At 47.6% G+C, this 13,701-nt stretch overlaps 5 protein-coding genes across 5 annotated transcripts; 3 read left to right on the forward strand and 2 right to left on the reverse strand.

Annotated features, from left to right (window-relative positions):
• Positions 1-416: 416 nt before the first annotated feature.
• Positions 417-5,393, forward strand: N7516_005770 (uncharacterized protein; the record flags this gene model as incomplete). The annotated part of the gene is made up of 20 exons (XM_057218490.1): positions 417-508; positions 569-608; positions 667-1,203; positions 1,255-1,596; positions 1,645-1,779; positions 1,831-1,897; positions 1,950-2,081; positions 2,136-2,485; positions 2,549-2,694; positions 2,748-2,855; positions 2,909-3,215; positions 3,264-3,417; positions 3,475-3,807; positions 3,855-3,937; positions 3,989-4,120; positions 4,184-4,540; positions 4,595-4,640; positions 4,694-4,844; positions 4,896-5,044; positions 5,107-5,393. 20 exons carry the CDS (start codon positions 417-419, stop codon positions 5,391-5,393), a joined length of 3,948 nt encoding a protein of 1,315 aa, XP_057072581.1.
• An 87-nt stretch (positions 5,394-5,480) lies between these two features.
• Positions 5,481-6,557, reverse strand: N7516_005771 (uncharacterized protein; the record flags this gene model as incomplete). The annotated part of the gene is made up of 5 exons (XM_057218491.1): positions 5,481-5,816; positions 5,875-5,972; positions 6,064-6,232; positions 6,334-6,376; positions 6,404-6,557. 5 exons carry the CDS (start codon positions 6,555-6,557, stop codon positions 5,687-5,689), a joined length of 594 nt encoding a protein of 197 aa, XP_057072582.1. The 3' UTR covers positions 5,481-5,686.
• Positions 6,558-6,630: 73 nt separating this feature from the next.
• Positions 6,631-8,566, forward strand: N7516_005772 (CDC2/CDK family serine/threonine-protein kinase; the record flags this gene model as incomplete). Its single annotated transcript, XM_057218492.1, has 7 exons — positions 6,631-6,740; positions 6,791-6,872; positions 6,933-7,184; positions 7,240-7,267; positions 7,319-7,532; positions 7,585-7,779; positions 7,849-8,566. The coding sequence occupies 7 exons, from the start codon at positions 6,631-6,633 to the stop codon at positions 8,564-8,566; spliced, it is 1,599 nt and encodes a 532-aa protein (XP_057072583.1).
• Positions 8,567-8,932: 366 nt separating this feature from the next.
• N7516_005773 (D-3-phosphoglycerate dehydrogenase) lies at positions 8,933-10,682 on the reverse strand (the record flags this gene model as incomplete). The annotated part of the gene is made up of 7 exons (XM_057218493.1): positions 8,933-8,961; positions 9,015-9,096; positions 9,157-9,215; positions 9,269-9,311; positions 9,364-9,953; positions 10,014-10,321; positions 10,399-10,682. 7 exons carry the CDS (start codon positions 10,680-10,682, stop codon positions 8,933-8,935), a joined length of 1,395 nt encoding a protein of 464 aa, XP_057072584.1.
• A 1,388-nt stretch (positions 10,683-12,070) lies between these two features.
• Positions 12,071-12,734, forward strand: N7516_005774 (uncharacterized protein; the record flags this gene model as incomplete). The annotated part of the gene is made up of 4 exons (XM_057218494.1): positions 12,071-12,133; positions 12,189-12,233; positions 12,374-12,628; positions 12,717-12,734. The coding sequence occupies 4 exons, from the start codon at positions 12,071-12,073 to the stop codon at positions 12,732-12,734; spliced, it is 381 nt and encodes a 126-aa protein (XP_057072585.1).
• Positions 12,735-13,701: the final 967 nt, after the last annotated feature.

Here is a 13,701-nt window from a genome sequence, read left to right on the forward strand (position 1 = left end):
CAATGATATGCCTGTTAAAGCCAAGAAATAAGATGCCAAGACTCATCTAGTCTTCTAGATTGTTATGGAACCCCCGTCAGAATATAATACAATAGCACATACTCCGTACTAGAAGCTATTATTACATGCAACTTTATATGGATTTCTCTGCATGGGGGAATTTCCAACCTTGGAAGTTTGGTCCGATATAATTATATAATCCAAAGCTATATTGGGTAGTCACATGGTGATAAGTCGCTCTCCGCTGTGGGACACTGATAAGCTCCCGGTTACACTGCTTTTGTGGGAACTTGCGCTCCGCGGTAAATGCTCTCCCTTCAATCCTGTGTCGGTGAAACACAACTTTACTCAAGCCCCATAATAAGACATTTAGAGAGGCTGTTGGGGAATCGACCGAGCTGACCTCTCTCTTAAACATGGGAAGCCGTCCGCAGTCTCCCTCGGGGACTGGTCCCGTGGACCTATCCATGCCTCGACATGGACTGCGACGCGATTCCATGAGAAGCAGGTTGCTACACTCCCTCCCTATCTACCCTGACCATTGAATCCCATGCTGATACTTCTCTAGCATGAGCGTCGTGTCGGATGTAGAGATGGCCCGTAATGAGGTATGTCAAATCTTTATTCTCATATGCAGGCTTCGGCGCAGGAGTTGACTCGCACTAGGTCTTCGATGGCCCAATCTCGGAAAGCATTCCATCCAGCGTTGTGTCATTCGCGCACCGCCGTGCTCGAGCAGACTCTACGGTGAGCTTTACATACTTTCAGGACGGGGAAGACTTCGCAGAATGGTCGAACGAAGATGCGGTGGACGATCAAAGCGAGATTGATGAAGAATCTCTACATGGCATCGAGGATACAGATCTCGAGTCAACCAGGGGCTCTTTTGTGTCTAAGCGGATGTCTACCACTCGCGACTCGGTTGAACATCCACTTCTTTCTCGCTACATGTCCGCCAGCTCATATGGCCGAGACCGACGAACCGGTAGTCGGTTGAATCAAAAAGTGTATATTGCGTCGGAGGATTTGACGGCTGTTTTTGCTGGCTTTTCCACGAGTTCGGGAGGGTTTGCTGTCTATATCGCCCTTTGCATCTTGACCGGTGGATTCGCCTGGCTTCTCTTCCGATGGCTGCCACGATGGCGGGTAAAGCTGATCGGAAAGGCAACCCCGATAGGGAAATGTCAATGGGTGGCTATAGAGGTGAGATTGTGAACTTTCTATCCCATACAATAACCGTCTAACTCATGATAGGACCAATGGAATCAATTCACCATCCATGAAGTTGGCAGCCAACCCTATGGACGTCCGCTTTCCACGGTCTTCGCCGACTCATTCAATCACTCATACGATGAAGATAACGATCCAACTATTGTCTCTCTACACTTCATCGATTATCGATACCTGAAGTTCTTCTATCATCCGATCGAGGATAAATTTTCTCTGATAAATGGCTGGAAAGATCCATCGTGGACCAATGCCAAGGTCATGCGAAGTGGATTGGATGCCGACGAACGAGACAGCAGGGAACAGATATTTGGAAGTAACGCCATCGAAATTCTCCAAAAGACAATTCCTCAGCTTCTCGTCGACGAGGTCGGTTTTCCTCCCGGTTGTTTCATCAATATATCTGACAGTGTATAGGCCTTCCATCCATTTTATATCTTCCAAATTGCAAGTCTCGTTTTGTGGTCCATGGATGAATACTACTACTACGCCGTCTGTATTTTTCTTATATCGTTTTTCAGTATAGCAACGACTGTGCTAGAGACGAAATCAGTGAGTTCAGCCGAAGAAATGCATCAAGCCCTAAAACTAATGCTGTGATAGACTATGAGCCGGCTTAGGGAGATATCTCTCTTCGAGTGTGATGTTCGGGTTCTAAGAAATGGATTCTGTGAGTTCATTCAATGTATCATCTTACTGATGTAAACTGATCGTATCTACAGGGCGGTCCGTTTCCTCCCAAGAGCTGACTCCTGGTGATGTGTATGAATTTTCCGACCCATCCCTTAACCAGGTCCCGTGTGACTGCATCTTGCTGTCAGGGGACTGCATTGTGAATGAGAGCATGCTCACTGGTTCGTACAAAACCCAAAACTTTGATATTATTTACATACATCTAACTTTAATAGGTGAATCCGTCCCCGTGTCTAAAACACCACTCACCGATGACGCCCTCAAATATCTCGATCTCAGTACCCCTTCTATCCACCCCCATGTTGCCAAACACTTCCTATTCAGCGGAACCAAAGTGATCCGGGCTAGACGGCCCCAGAATGTTGATGACGATGAAGCAGTAGCATTGGCAATTGTCATGAGAACTGGCTTCTTGACAACCAAGGGGGCTCTAGTTCGATCAATGCTTTTCCCAAAGCCTTCTGGATTCAAATTCTACCGGGACTCGTTCCGTTACATTGCCGTGATGGGAATGGTCGCTTTTCTCGGGTTCATCGCTTCATTCATTAACTTTGTTCGATTGGGTGTAAGTCAATGCTTCAACAGACGATTCCAAAGTTATTCTGGCGGCTGACCCAACGAAAAACAGCTCGCTTGGCATTTGATCATAATTCGAGCCCTCGATCTGATCACGATTGTTGTTCCGCCAGCTCTCCCGGCCACATTAACCATTGGAACCAACTTTGCGCTTTCACGGCTAAAAAAACAGAACATATTCTGTATCAGCCCACAGAAGTGAGTGGACGAATGGATGATACCTTAATATCGAGACTAATACATGAGACTAGGGTCAATGTGGGAGGAAAGCTGGACATTGTTTGTTTCGATAAAACTGGAACCCTCACAGAAGATGGGTTGGATGTGCTCGGAGCGCGTATAGTTACCCGTGACAAAAGGTTCGTCTGTTTCCAAGTATGACCCTTAAGCTTGCGCTGAAAAAACTTTTTAGGTTTTCCGAGTTGCTGTCTGAGATATCTGATGGGGTTCTTCGTCCTTCCCCAAGTGCTAACTCCGCGTACGACATCGAAAAGCAAAGTAAGATCATGTACGCCATGGCGACGTGTCATTCCCTCAGGGTAGTGGACGATGAGCTGTTGGGAGATCCTCTCGATGTGAAGATGTTTCAATTTACCAACTGGACGTTTGAGGAGGGAGGACATCATGTTTCCGACCAGACAAGCCCCAAATACGATACGATAGCTCCGTCGGTTGCAAAGCCCCCTCAACGTCAGACCAGCGACGAACAGGATATAAATGTGAGTTGATCTTATTCAAGCCATAGCTTCGTATCTAACAATATCCAGAACCCCCTTGAGCTTGGAGTACTCCGGAGTTTCGAATTTGTCTCCAATCTTCGCCGCGCAAGTGTCGTCGTCAGGAAGTTTGGTGACAATGGAGCAAGTTTCTTTGTCAAGGGTGCCCCAGAAAGCATCAAAGACATATGTATTCCCGGAACACGTAAGTGCTCTCTCTTTTTTTACATAAGCTTACGTTGCTAATATAATTATTTTACAGTTCCTTCGGATTACGAGGATCTCCTGAATTACTATACTCACAAAGGATACCGTGTGATTGCCTGCGCTTCCAAATATGAACGAAAGTTGAGCTGGATGAAAGTCCAAAAAATGTCGCGGGCAGATGCCGAATCTAACCTGGAATTCCTGGGCTTCATCATCTTTGAGAATAAGTTGAAACCCAGCACTGCCGGTGTGATTTCCGAGTTGAACGAGGCGGGAATTCGCAATGTAATGTGCACCGGTGATAATATCTTGACTGCTATCAGTGTTGCCCGTGAATGCAACATGCTTGGACGCGATGAACCATGTTTTATCCCGCACTTTATTGAAGGTTTGTTTACCGCATCCGAGTCATAATTCAGAACTAATGATGCACAGCGCCTGGTCTTTCGTCCAAAACTTCTCTCATATGGGAATGTGTGGACAATCCCGACCTTCAGCTGGACCCGAGAACACTCTTGGTAAGATATCTTTCCCCTACATTCAATTACTAGCAGCTAATGAAATTCTAGCCCATGAACACTACGGAGACCGACTTGTCAATCCCAGGAAACACTCTCGTCGAGCGTGAATACTCCGTCGCCGTCACTGGTGATGCGTTTAGGTGGTTGATCGACTTCGGGAATGAAGATGTACTCAACAAGGTAAGCGGCCGTTGTACTATGTCCGTATTTTTACCATGTCACAAACTAATGTGTGCTGTATAGGTCCTTGTGTGCGGCAAAGTGTTTGCCCGTATGTCCCCAGACGAGAAGCACGAACTCGTTGAGAAACTTCAATCTATTGATTACTGCTGTGGCTTTTGCGGCGATGGTGCCAATGATTGCGGCGCTCTGAAGGCTGCAGATGTTGGTATCTCATTGTCAGACGCCGAGGCGTCCGTTGCTGCGCCCTTTACTAGCCGCTTGTTCGAAATCTCCTGTGTTCCGACGGTGATCAGGGAGGGTCGAGCTGCTTTGGTTACAAGCTTCTCCTGTTTCAAGTTCATGAGTCTTTATTCCGCCATTCAGTTCTGCTCGGTCAGCTTCCTATATACGTCAGGGTCGAATCTTGGTGATTTCCAGGTAAGTGGGCTGGCTATATTATCAAAGTTTCGATAGATTGCTAACGGTTTTAAGTTTCTTTTTATCGACCTTCTTCTCATTATGCCAATTGCGGTCTTCAGTGAGTGGTCTATATCTGCTAAATTTGAGTAGATCGAGCTAATTCTCTTCTAGTGGGCTGGGCTGATCCTTCTCCTACGCTGTCTCGGAAACGGCCAACTGCTGATCTTGTCTCGCGCAAGGTATTGACACCTTTGCTCGGGCAGATCTTACTAGTTGTGCTGTCGCAGTTTGCAGTCTTCAAGACTGTTCAATTACAGCCATGGTGAGTAACCGTCACAACATACCATCAACATCATCCTAACAAACGGTTCAGGTTTTTGCCGCCACAACTGGACCTGGAAAAGAGCAACATTGTCAACTCGGAGAATACGGCTTTGTTCTTGTTCTCATGTTTCCAGTACATCTTCATCAGCATTGTTCTGAGTGCGGGTCCACCATTCCGGAAACCAATGACTCAGAATGGTAAGAATCGCACTGCGCACTACGCTTTCTTGCTTATCTAGATACTGACCGTGGCTATTTAGTGCCGTACTTATGTACAATCATCGTCAATATCCTGATTTCGGGCTACATGCTCTTCAGACCATCCGACTGGGTGACGGAGGTGATGCAACTGACTTTCATGTCTGATGCTTTCAAATTCTGGTTAATTGCGCTGGCATTCGGGGTCTTCATTCTCTCCTGGACCGCAGAGAAGAACGTATTCCCACGTGTGGCACAGATGCTTGGGCAGGCTCGCGCCCGCTTGCAGCCACACTACCGCAAGAAGCGCAAGATGTACAAAGTGCTATTGGAGGCACTGCGCTTGTGAAGTACGCTATCAAAGCACTCACATTGTACGCTATCAAATACACGTAGACCTGTAGATTGCCATAGTTTTGGATATTATGACCCAGTTATTCGTCTACTGAGGCTCCGCCTCGGCCACTCGGGCCAAAATTACCATTTTAGAAAATTGAAAAGGAAAGGGTATGATACAATTCGGCTGGTAAATGGCTATCGTGAACCTGACACTTGTGGCTTTCGACATGCGCCTCGGCAACACCCGGCTCTCTGTTCCTCTTTTCCCACTCCAAGTACATAGTACGCAATGCAGCCCAACAATCACCGCTGCCCTGAGAGACGAAGCGGTTGCGCAAGAAAAACGAAATCGACGATTGTAATCGGATCAGTGGTCCCAAGGGTGCTTCCAGCCCAACAGAGCGGCACCATCCTTCTTGGCTCGGTACATGAGCTACCCCGAGGAGTCCTGTCAGTATAAGTTCTTGGTATAAAAGGAAGGCAATCCTTACGAAGAACCACATGCTAGCGCCCAATGCAGTCGCAGTGAAGCGGTAGAGCGGTCGGACCGGGTGGATGTGGATAGGGTGGGAGGAGTGGCCCGCCATGACTGTACAGATTGGGAAGCAATTAGTTTCACGGAATCCGTACGAGTAAAGAAAGGCGCAGGTAAGAAATACTTACTGTGTGCTGAAAATGACTGTGGTTGGTAAAACGCCAATCTCGAATCGGATCTGAAGACGGAGGGCTCTGCGGTTCAATGGAGACGGAGAGGTTGGCTTCACGTGACCCGTGACGGCACTCGAATTCCACCGCAGCGCAGTGTTTGGATTGTTCGGCAGGACAATCAGCAGATCAATCATTTGATTTCTTTTTGGAGAGTCATCTGACTCTTATTTAACTTGTGCCTTGAATAGGCTGGTTCCTGCTCAGGTCTTTATTGAGTTTATTGAGTTTATTGAGCTCCGTACACGACGGCTTTGAACAATGCGAAATCGTCGCACATGCTTTCACCTGTGATATGGACTTATATTCTAACACATTTGCCGCGCTTGGTTCTTCCCGAGAAGATCCCCGTTAATTCACCCTTGAAAGCTTCCCCCAGCCCTCTGTCTCCGAAGACTTCTCGCTCCTCCGTGCATCTTGATCCAACATCAAACCAAAGCATACCGAACAGCTTGACCGTGGTCGACATTGACCTAATCACCGGATAGTGCAATCGACCTTCTTCCTCCACCGCGAGCGACTAGCGCAAGCGACGAGTCAGTATGGAGATCAAATCCCTGGAAAAGAACGAGAATGGCCAGGCCCGTTTCCCTGGTTGTTCAAATATTCGTGAATATGAATTCCTCGACAAGCTTGGAGAAGGAACCTTTGGGTGAGTCTGGCAGTGGTATCGCCGAAAGAAACCAACTGACAGGTTGATAGCGAGGTCTACAAAGCAAGGTCTAAGAAGGACACCAAAATTGTGGCCTTAAAAAAGATCCTAATGCATCACGAGAAAGAAGGCGTAAGTCCCCTGACTCTATCTTATTTGTTTGCCATAAACTGACGTTTGGTGCTATGCTAGTTCCCCATTACCGCCATCCGAGAGATCAAACTCATGAAGGCGCTTTCCCACCCAAACATTCTACAGCTCAAGGAGATGTCAATTGAGCGAGGCAAAGGCGAAGGACGAAAAAAGCCGAGCATGTACATGGTATTCCCATACATGGAACATGACTTGTCAGGACTACTGGAAAACCCGGCAGTTCAATTCACGGAACCACAGATTAAATGCTATTTAATGCAACTCCTCGAGGGGCTTAAGTTCATGCATGCAGTACGATCGCCTTGAAACACCCATCCCTGCAATACTTGTCTAACAACATTCGCAGAACCGTATCCTACATCGTGATATGAAAGGTGAGTGGTGAATGCTGATATACCATAGTTCTGAGCTGACAGAATGAATAGCGGCAAACCTGCTAATTAGCAATGGAGGGATTCTCCAAATTGCTGATTTCGGTCTTGCTCGGCCTTACGACGATGCCCCTCCACTCCCCGGAAAAGGAGGAGGAGATTCCAGAAGAGAATACACTGCACTTGTTGTCACGAGATGGTACCGTCCTCCAGAGTTGTTGCTACAGCTACGGAAATACACTACGGCCATCGACTTGTGGGGAGTTGGGTGAGTTTTCCATTCCTGTTAGTCAGGTTTATCATCTTCTAATGTCTTATAGCTGTGTGTTTGGCGAAATGTTCAAGGGCAAGCCCATCCTCGCCGGAAACAGCGATCTTAACCAAGCAGAACTGATATTCAATCTTGTGGGCACTCCCACTGAGGAGAATATGCCTGGATGGAGTCAACTCCCTGGTTGTGAGGGCGTGAAAAACTTTGCCTTCAAACGCGGGAACCTCCATGCATTCTTCAAGGAGTATGTCACTTCTCTCTCCCCCCCGGCCCAAGAAGACATGTGCCCCTAACTAACAATGCTGTTGAACAGCCTAAACCCGGCAGCCATTTCTCTACTAAGCGAGTTCCTCCGACTAGACTGGAGAAAACGCATCAACGCCATGGATGCATTGAAACACCCATACTTCACCACTCACCCCCTCCCAGCACGACCCGGCGAAATCCCCCAGTTCGCAGACTCCCACGAACTCGACCGAAAGAAGTTCCGCAGCCAGCGAGTCCCAATGCCCCCGGTTCCCCCACCCGCCTCCGACACAAGCAATGGCGGCTGGCCAACCTCCGGTTCTCGCGGACCAGACTCCCGACACAGCCGCGTCCCCGGCGCCGGCCGAGGAGGCAGACCCCATGCACCAGGCATGCACGGAGGCCACGGCCACCACGGAATCCACGGGAACCCGCCACGCCGCGGGCCCTTCCCATCTACAAGAGATTCGGGATTACCCCCGCGTCCACCCGCATCAACCAACCCGCCATGGGATGGATCGCAATCCAACAGAACCGACGGGAGAGATGATCGTCGAAATCAATACGGACATGGTCGTCCAGCACCCCGATCAGGGAATCTGGACTCTTATGTTCCGAATTACAGCAGCAATGACCGTGGCAATGATCGTTCGCGAGATTCTGGCGAGCATGGCTCACATTCAAGTGCCGATTGGCGCTCGTCAAGTCGACGGGATTACCGCCGGGATCCTCCATCAAGAAGGAGGAGTCGCAGTCCCGGGTTCAGAGACGGGAGTCGAGGGTAGGTTCATGATGTCTAGCGATATTCTTTCTCACTTAATGCATTATACTTAGCCAGCCAATCTGTGTGGATGACATGGCAGATGAAAATGGAAATGGAAATGGAAACGAAAACATTCATGTCATGGCTTTTCTCTAGTAAATGATGCATGGTATTCACAAAATATACACCCAACCGCTTTTCCATCAGTCGTATCCAACTCAATAACTATACTCTCGTGAGTTGGCAATTGCATTCTTGTAATATCCTAAGACCTCGTTGAGAGTGTCCTATTGCAATTGAGATTAAGCCGTGCGAGGGCTCATCTATTTTAAGTTGATTAAAGCATCATAGCCTGAAGGCTAGCTTGTTTTTTTCTTGGGTTGGTTGTTTAGTACAACACGCGGGTCATGATGCGAGCTGAAAAGGTTGTTAGCTTGAGCTTATGCGAGAGAGAACGGATATGATCTTACAAGGAAGGCTCTCGAGTCTGGTATACAAATCCTTGATGGTCGCAGCGTCCACATTGCTGATATCAGCCATCAGGTAGGCAACCTTTTAACAGTTAGTTTCTGCTATCTTTCTTTTTCGTATAAAAAGAACGGATAAACTCACATCGCCTCTGCTATCGGTCATCTGCTTGTCGACGTTGTGGTCACCAATAATCTCGTTGACTGTGTTATTGTCAGTTAAAAGATCCATTCGGTTGAATCATATGTATTCTTACCTTTTCGCAACACTCCAGGAATGTTCTTGTGGATGTAGATCACCTAGGAAAAATCAGTATCATCGCAAACCCAGATAACTGCAGAGCGAACTTACACGAGCGTGGTCAGGCTCATCCATTGTCAAAGAACGGAGGACAACCTCGGGCAGGTTGACAGCACCCAGGGTGGAACCCTCGTTAGCATATCGGACCAGATTCTGGGCAACTTCGACACCAATAGCCTTCTGAGCCTCTTCGGTACTTCCACCGATATGAGGGGTGATGATAAGGTTCTTGAGCGAGCGCAGATCAGCTGCGAAGGTGTTGAGATCGTTGTTGAAGTAGTCACCGTTTCCGGCGGGCTCATTGGGGTAGACATCCAGAGCGGCACCAGCAACCTTACCGCTGCGCATGGCGTCGATAAGTGCGGGGATATCCACAACGGTTCCTCGGCTGGCGTTGATCAGGTAGCTTCCCTTCTTCATCTTCTCGAACTGCTTCTGTCCGATCATGCCCTTGGTCTCGGGGATCTCGGGAACGTGGCAGGTAATGAAATCGGCCTCGGCCAAGAGATCATCCAAAGTCTTGACCTGGCGTGCGGTACCCAGGGACATTATGTTAAGGACGTCGTAGTAGATGACGGACATTCCCATTGCCTCAGCCAATACGGAGAGCTGGGCACCAATGTGACCGTATCCAATGATACCTGAAAGGGTCAGCGAAACACCCCAGAAACAACATAATGGTTGAAGAAAAAATCACATACCGATGGTCTTTCCACGAATCTCCCAGCAACCGTTGCTCACTTTGTTCCAGGTACCAGCGTGCATCTCGTTGGAGCGATCGCCCAATTGGCGGGCCAGCATGACCATCTCACCGATGACCAACTCGGCAACACTGCGAGAGTTGCTGAAGGGGGAGTTGAAGACGGCAATACCCTGGTCAGCGGCATATTGGAGGTCGACCTGGTTGGTACCGATACAGAAGCAACCGATGACGATAAGGTTCTTTGCTTCCTTCAAGACTCGTGCGGTGAGCTTGGTCTTGGAGCGAATACCGATGACGTGGACATCACTGCAATATAATACAATCCATTAGCTTTGTGAGTCACTGAGAGAGAGAGAGAGAGAGGGAATTGGATTGGGACCCACCGAATCTTCTCAATGAGCTGATCTTCTGAGAGTGAAGACTTCAGGAACTCAACCTGGTAGCCTTGCTGGGAAAGGATTTCACGGCCGGTCTGGTTGACGTTCTCCAGGAGCAGGACCTTGATATCTTCTGTGGCGAATGGCTTCAAGGGCTTAGCATTGATTGGGATCGTACGGTTCAGAGCAGAGCTGTGGCTGGATGGGGAATTGAAGGAAGCGCTGGGGGAGGTAGCGGCGAAGGCGGCGGCGTCGTCCTGACGAGGACGGATATCTCTTGCGTTTGACATGATTGACGTGTATAGAGGATTGAAGTAGATTGAAGAGAAACAGTCAGGGAAGATGTGGATGAGTGCTCAGGCGGTCCACCTGGATGACTCTTAATGGAAATTAAGTAAGCCCGCAAGGTCTCCGGAATCGGACTCGGTGATTTTTCGGGATTTGCAACAACTAAGTACATATGTACATTTACTACATACTATGTAAATTTAGTTATTATTATGATGAATTGATCCTATTTAACCATTTTAATTGAATAGATGTTGAGATATAGTACTCTCCATATGTATGTTGTAACTAGTCAATGGATTCTTTTTTGGAGGGGCATCGCGGGGCAAAAGAAAAAAAAAAAAAAAAGCACCCGTTTTGACCAATCAGACGTAGATCACATGTTTATCGGCTGAGCTTATCTGCTTTAGGCAATGGCCTGCTAACTACATGGACTAGTTAACTAGTTAGTTATAGTGTACATATATGTAGGAGGATATTGTGATATAACTCATACAACCTTGGAAGGTGTCTAGCTAAATCGTAGGATATCCTAAACATGCCTATCCTTTTTGGTATCCATCATTACATAATCAACATGCTCTGCCCAGCCCTAACTAACTAGGTCATGCTAGTTACATGGATATAGCAAGGGGATGATATAAAAGATTGTATAAAGAGGGGTGGCTGCTGTAGTCGGACCTGTGACTGTCGTGAAAAGCGTTGTCTAGCTGGCAAGGAGAAGGGTATTGGGCACTGCACGGTGAGTTGTTGGTGCTGCAAAGTTAATCGTGGTCATTTAATAACCGATGATGATTGGAATGTGGTGGTCAAAAGTCTATCTACTGGATAGACTGCGGAGCGAAAATCCCTCTTATCTTTTGGCAATGACAGAGGGCTATTTCTCTAAGCCGGGTATCTTTGGGCTTGGAAATATGTCAATGGTAAGATCACTTGCGTGGTATTGGAAGAAGGAAGCCTTTTGGCAGTGGAAACGAGTATCGAAGTGATTCAAGTGCTACATATTGAAGATTTCTTTGGCTTGTGGCTAGCTAAATCCTATGACTGCTCGAAATTTATGAACTTCTGTCTGGATGAAATGGTTTGTTTGCGAGTTATAGTATTGCATGCAAATGCTTGATCTGAATGGAGTATAAACTGAAAGAGCATGAAGTCTGAGTTGCAAGTAAATGAATAATGGAGCTAAATCTACGATCCATCGACTACATGTATAGATGTGATGAAGCATTGTGTATCATTGAGCAGTATCGAGCTGGCCGTGGAAAATATGTCACATGGCTACCTAGTTAGGTAGGTGCCTTCCCAGTAGGACACCGTTACCTATGTAGTCAGAACATGGCATGAGATCTTCTCTCTTTGTTTTCCCCTTCCAATTTACCAAAAAGAAAACATGGCTCGCCTTACAAAGCGCCAGAGAAAAAACCGCAAGGATAGAAAGAGACGAGCCAGGCGGGTAAGAGAACCATCAAACTCTGGAGTTGATTGAGCATCACTAACATCTAGACTAGGCCGCTGAGGCCGCCGCAAACGCGCCCCCTCCTTCTGCTGAGGAGGTAAGCAGATTGTGGACAACCGCCTACTCTGCCTTGAACAAGGTAAGAAACCGTCTGTTATCGTCCCTCCATGAGAACTAGCTTTTTCTCGGGATTGTACTGTGACTGAATATCGTTTCTAACATGTGCGTCGCAAACAGGCCACCGCCGCGACTCTGCGTCGCACCGCTGCTGATGCTGCCGCCCCCGGTAGTGGTGGTGGTGATGGTGGTGATGGTGGTGGTGGTGACCTTGGTGGCCCTGACCGTGATGGCGGCCAGGGTGCTTCCCAAGGTACCACCGAGCAGGCAGTGACCGAGCCACTACCAGGTGGCCCTACCGACCCGGCGCCGGCCTCCCCCATCCCCTCCTCTCCTCCATACTCCCCCTCTTACTCTCCTCCCACCTTTGGTCCCGTATGTCTCCCCCTCTCTGGTTTCTCCTTGAACCAGGTTGCAATATCTCTGAGATCCAAGTGTTTTGGATCCTGCACTGTGTAAACAGAATGCTAACTTCGTATAATATGCCAGTGAGGAAAGTCTTGTTTTCTCTCTCCGGCCATTTTTCTTTTCCTTCTTTTTCTTTTTCTTGTTTTTCTTTTTAAAACTGAAGCAAACAATGAGAATTTTGTTCGTGTGAACCTTGTGCATTGAAGCGTATCCGGTCCTCATTCTTCTGCAGCCATATTTAGATAGTGAAGGTGTAGACATGAAACCAGTATGTTACAACCTGCCCCTGGACTGGCGAGTTACAAACTAGGCCAAAAGACCACTATATCTGAGCATTACGCTCAGATAGACCAGTCTCCGATATATATAGTGCATGGCATGACACAGTAGCTGTAATCATTTTGCTCCGGCTAAGCGTTGCCTATGCACTCTCTCTAATTTCGTTAACACATGATCTTGCAAACTGAGTGACATTAAAGACAGGGAGATAATCATTTTCCTTTTGGAGGTTGTTTTGAATATTCTTTTTGACCTCGACTTTGCGAGCCAGAGCCACACTCAACCCTCGTTTCAAGCACTTTAACCTCGTCGGTTTCTGAAAACCTCAACACCCCGAATTTACGCGCAGTTTCATTTCAATCCGAGTCAGATAGATAACGAGCTTACTGTCGTACCATACCCATTTTCTAGAGCCCGTATCATGGTCGTGAAGTGCAGCTTCGCCCTATGGGACAACCTCACGAGGTCATGGTGAACACTAATATCGAACCGAGGGCCACACTTTAGCTAGTTAGTGGATGAAGTGAGAGGATTAGCAGCATGGGTTTATCTTTGTATGGTTGATTCAATATTCATAGCTAACTGTGAGATGATTTAACTAGTTAGTTAGTTAGCTAGTTCCGAGTACTACCAAATGTAGTAAATTCAGACATGAACCAGGCATAAATCAGGCCAAAGTTAGGCATCAAGGCACCAATCCCGTCAAAGTAACCCTGAACGCTATACACCTGGGTACCATGCGATCCTAACAGAATCTCACA

Source organism: Penicillium verrucosum (assembly GCF_028828655.1).
Source record: "Penicillium verrucosum strain IBT 35672 chromosome Unknown utg000002l_segment0_segment0, whole genome shotgun sequence".
Lineage (NCBI taxonomy): Eukaryota > Fungi > Ascomycota > Eurotiomycetes > Eurotiales > Aspergillaceae > Penicillium > Penicillium verrucosum.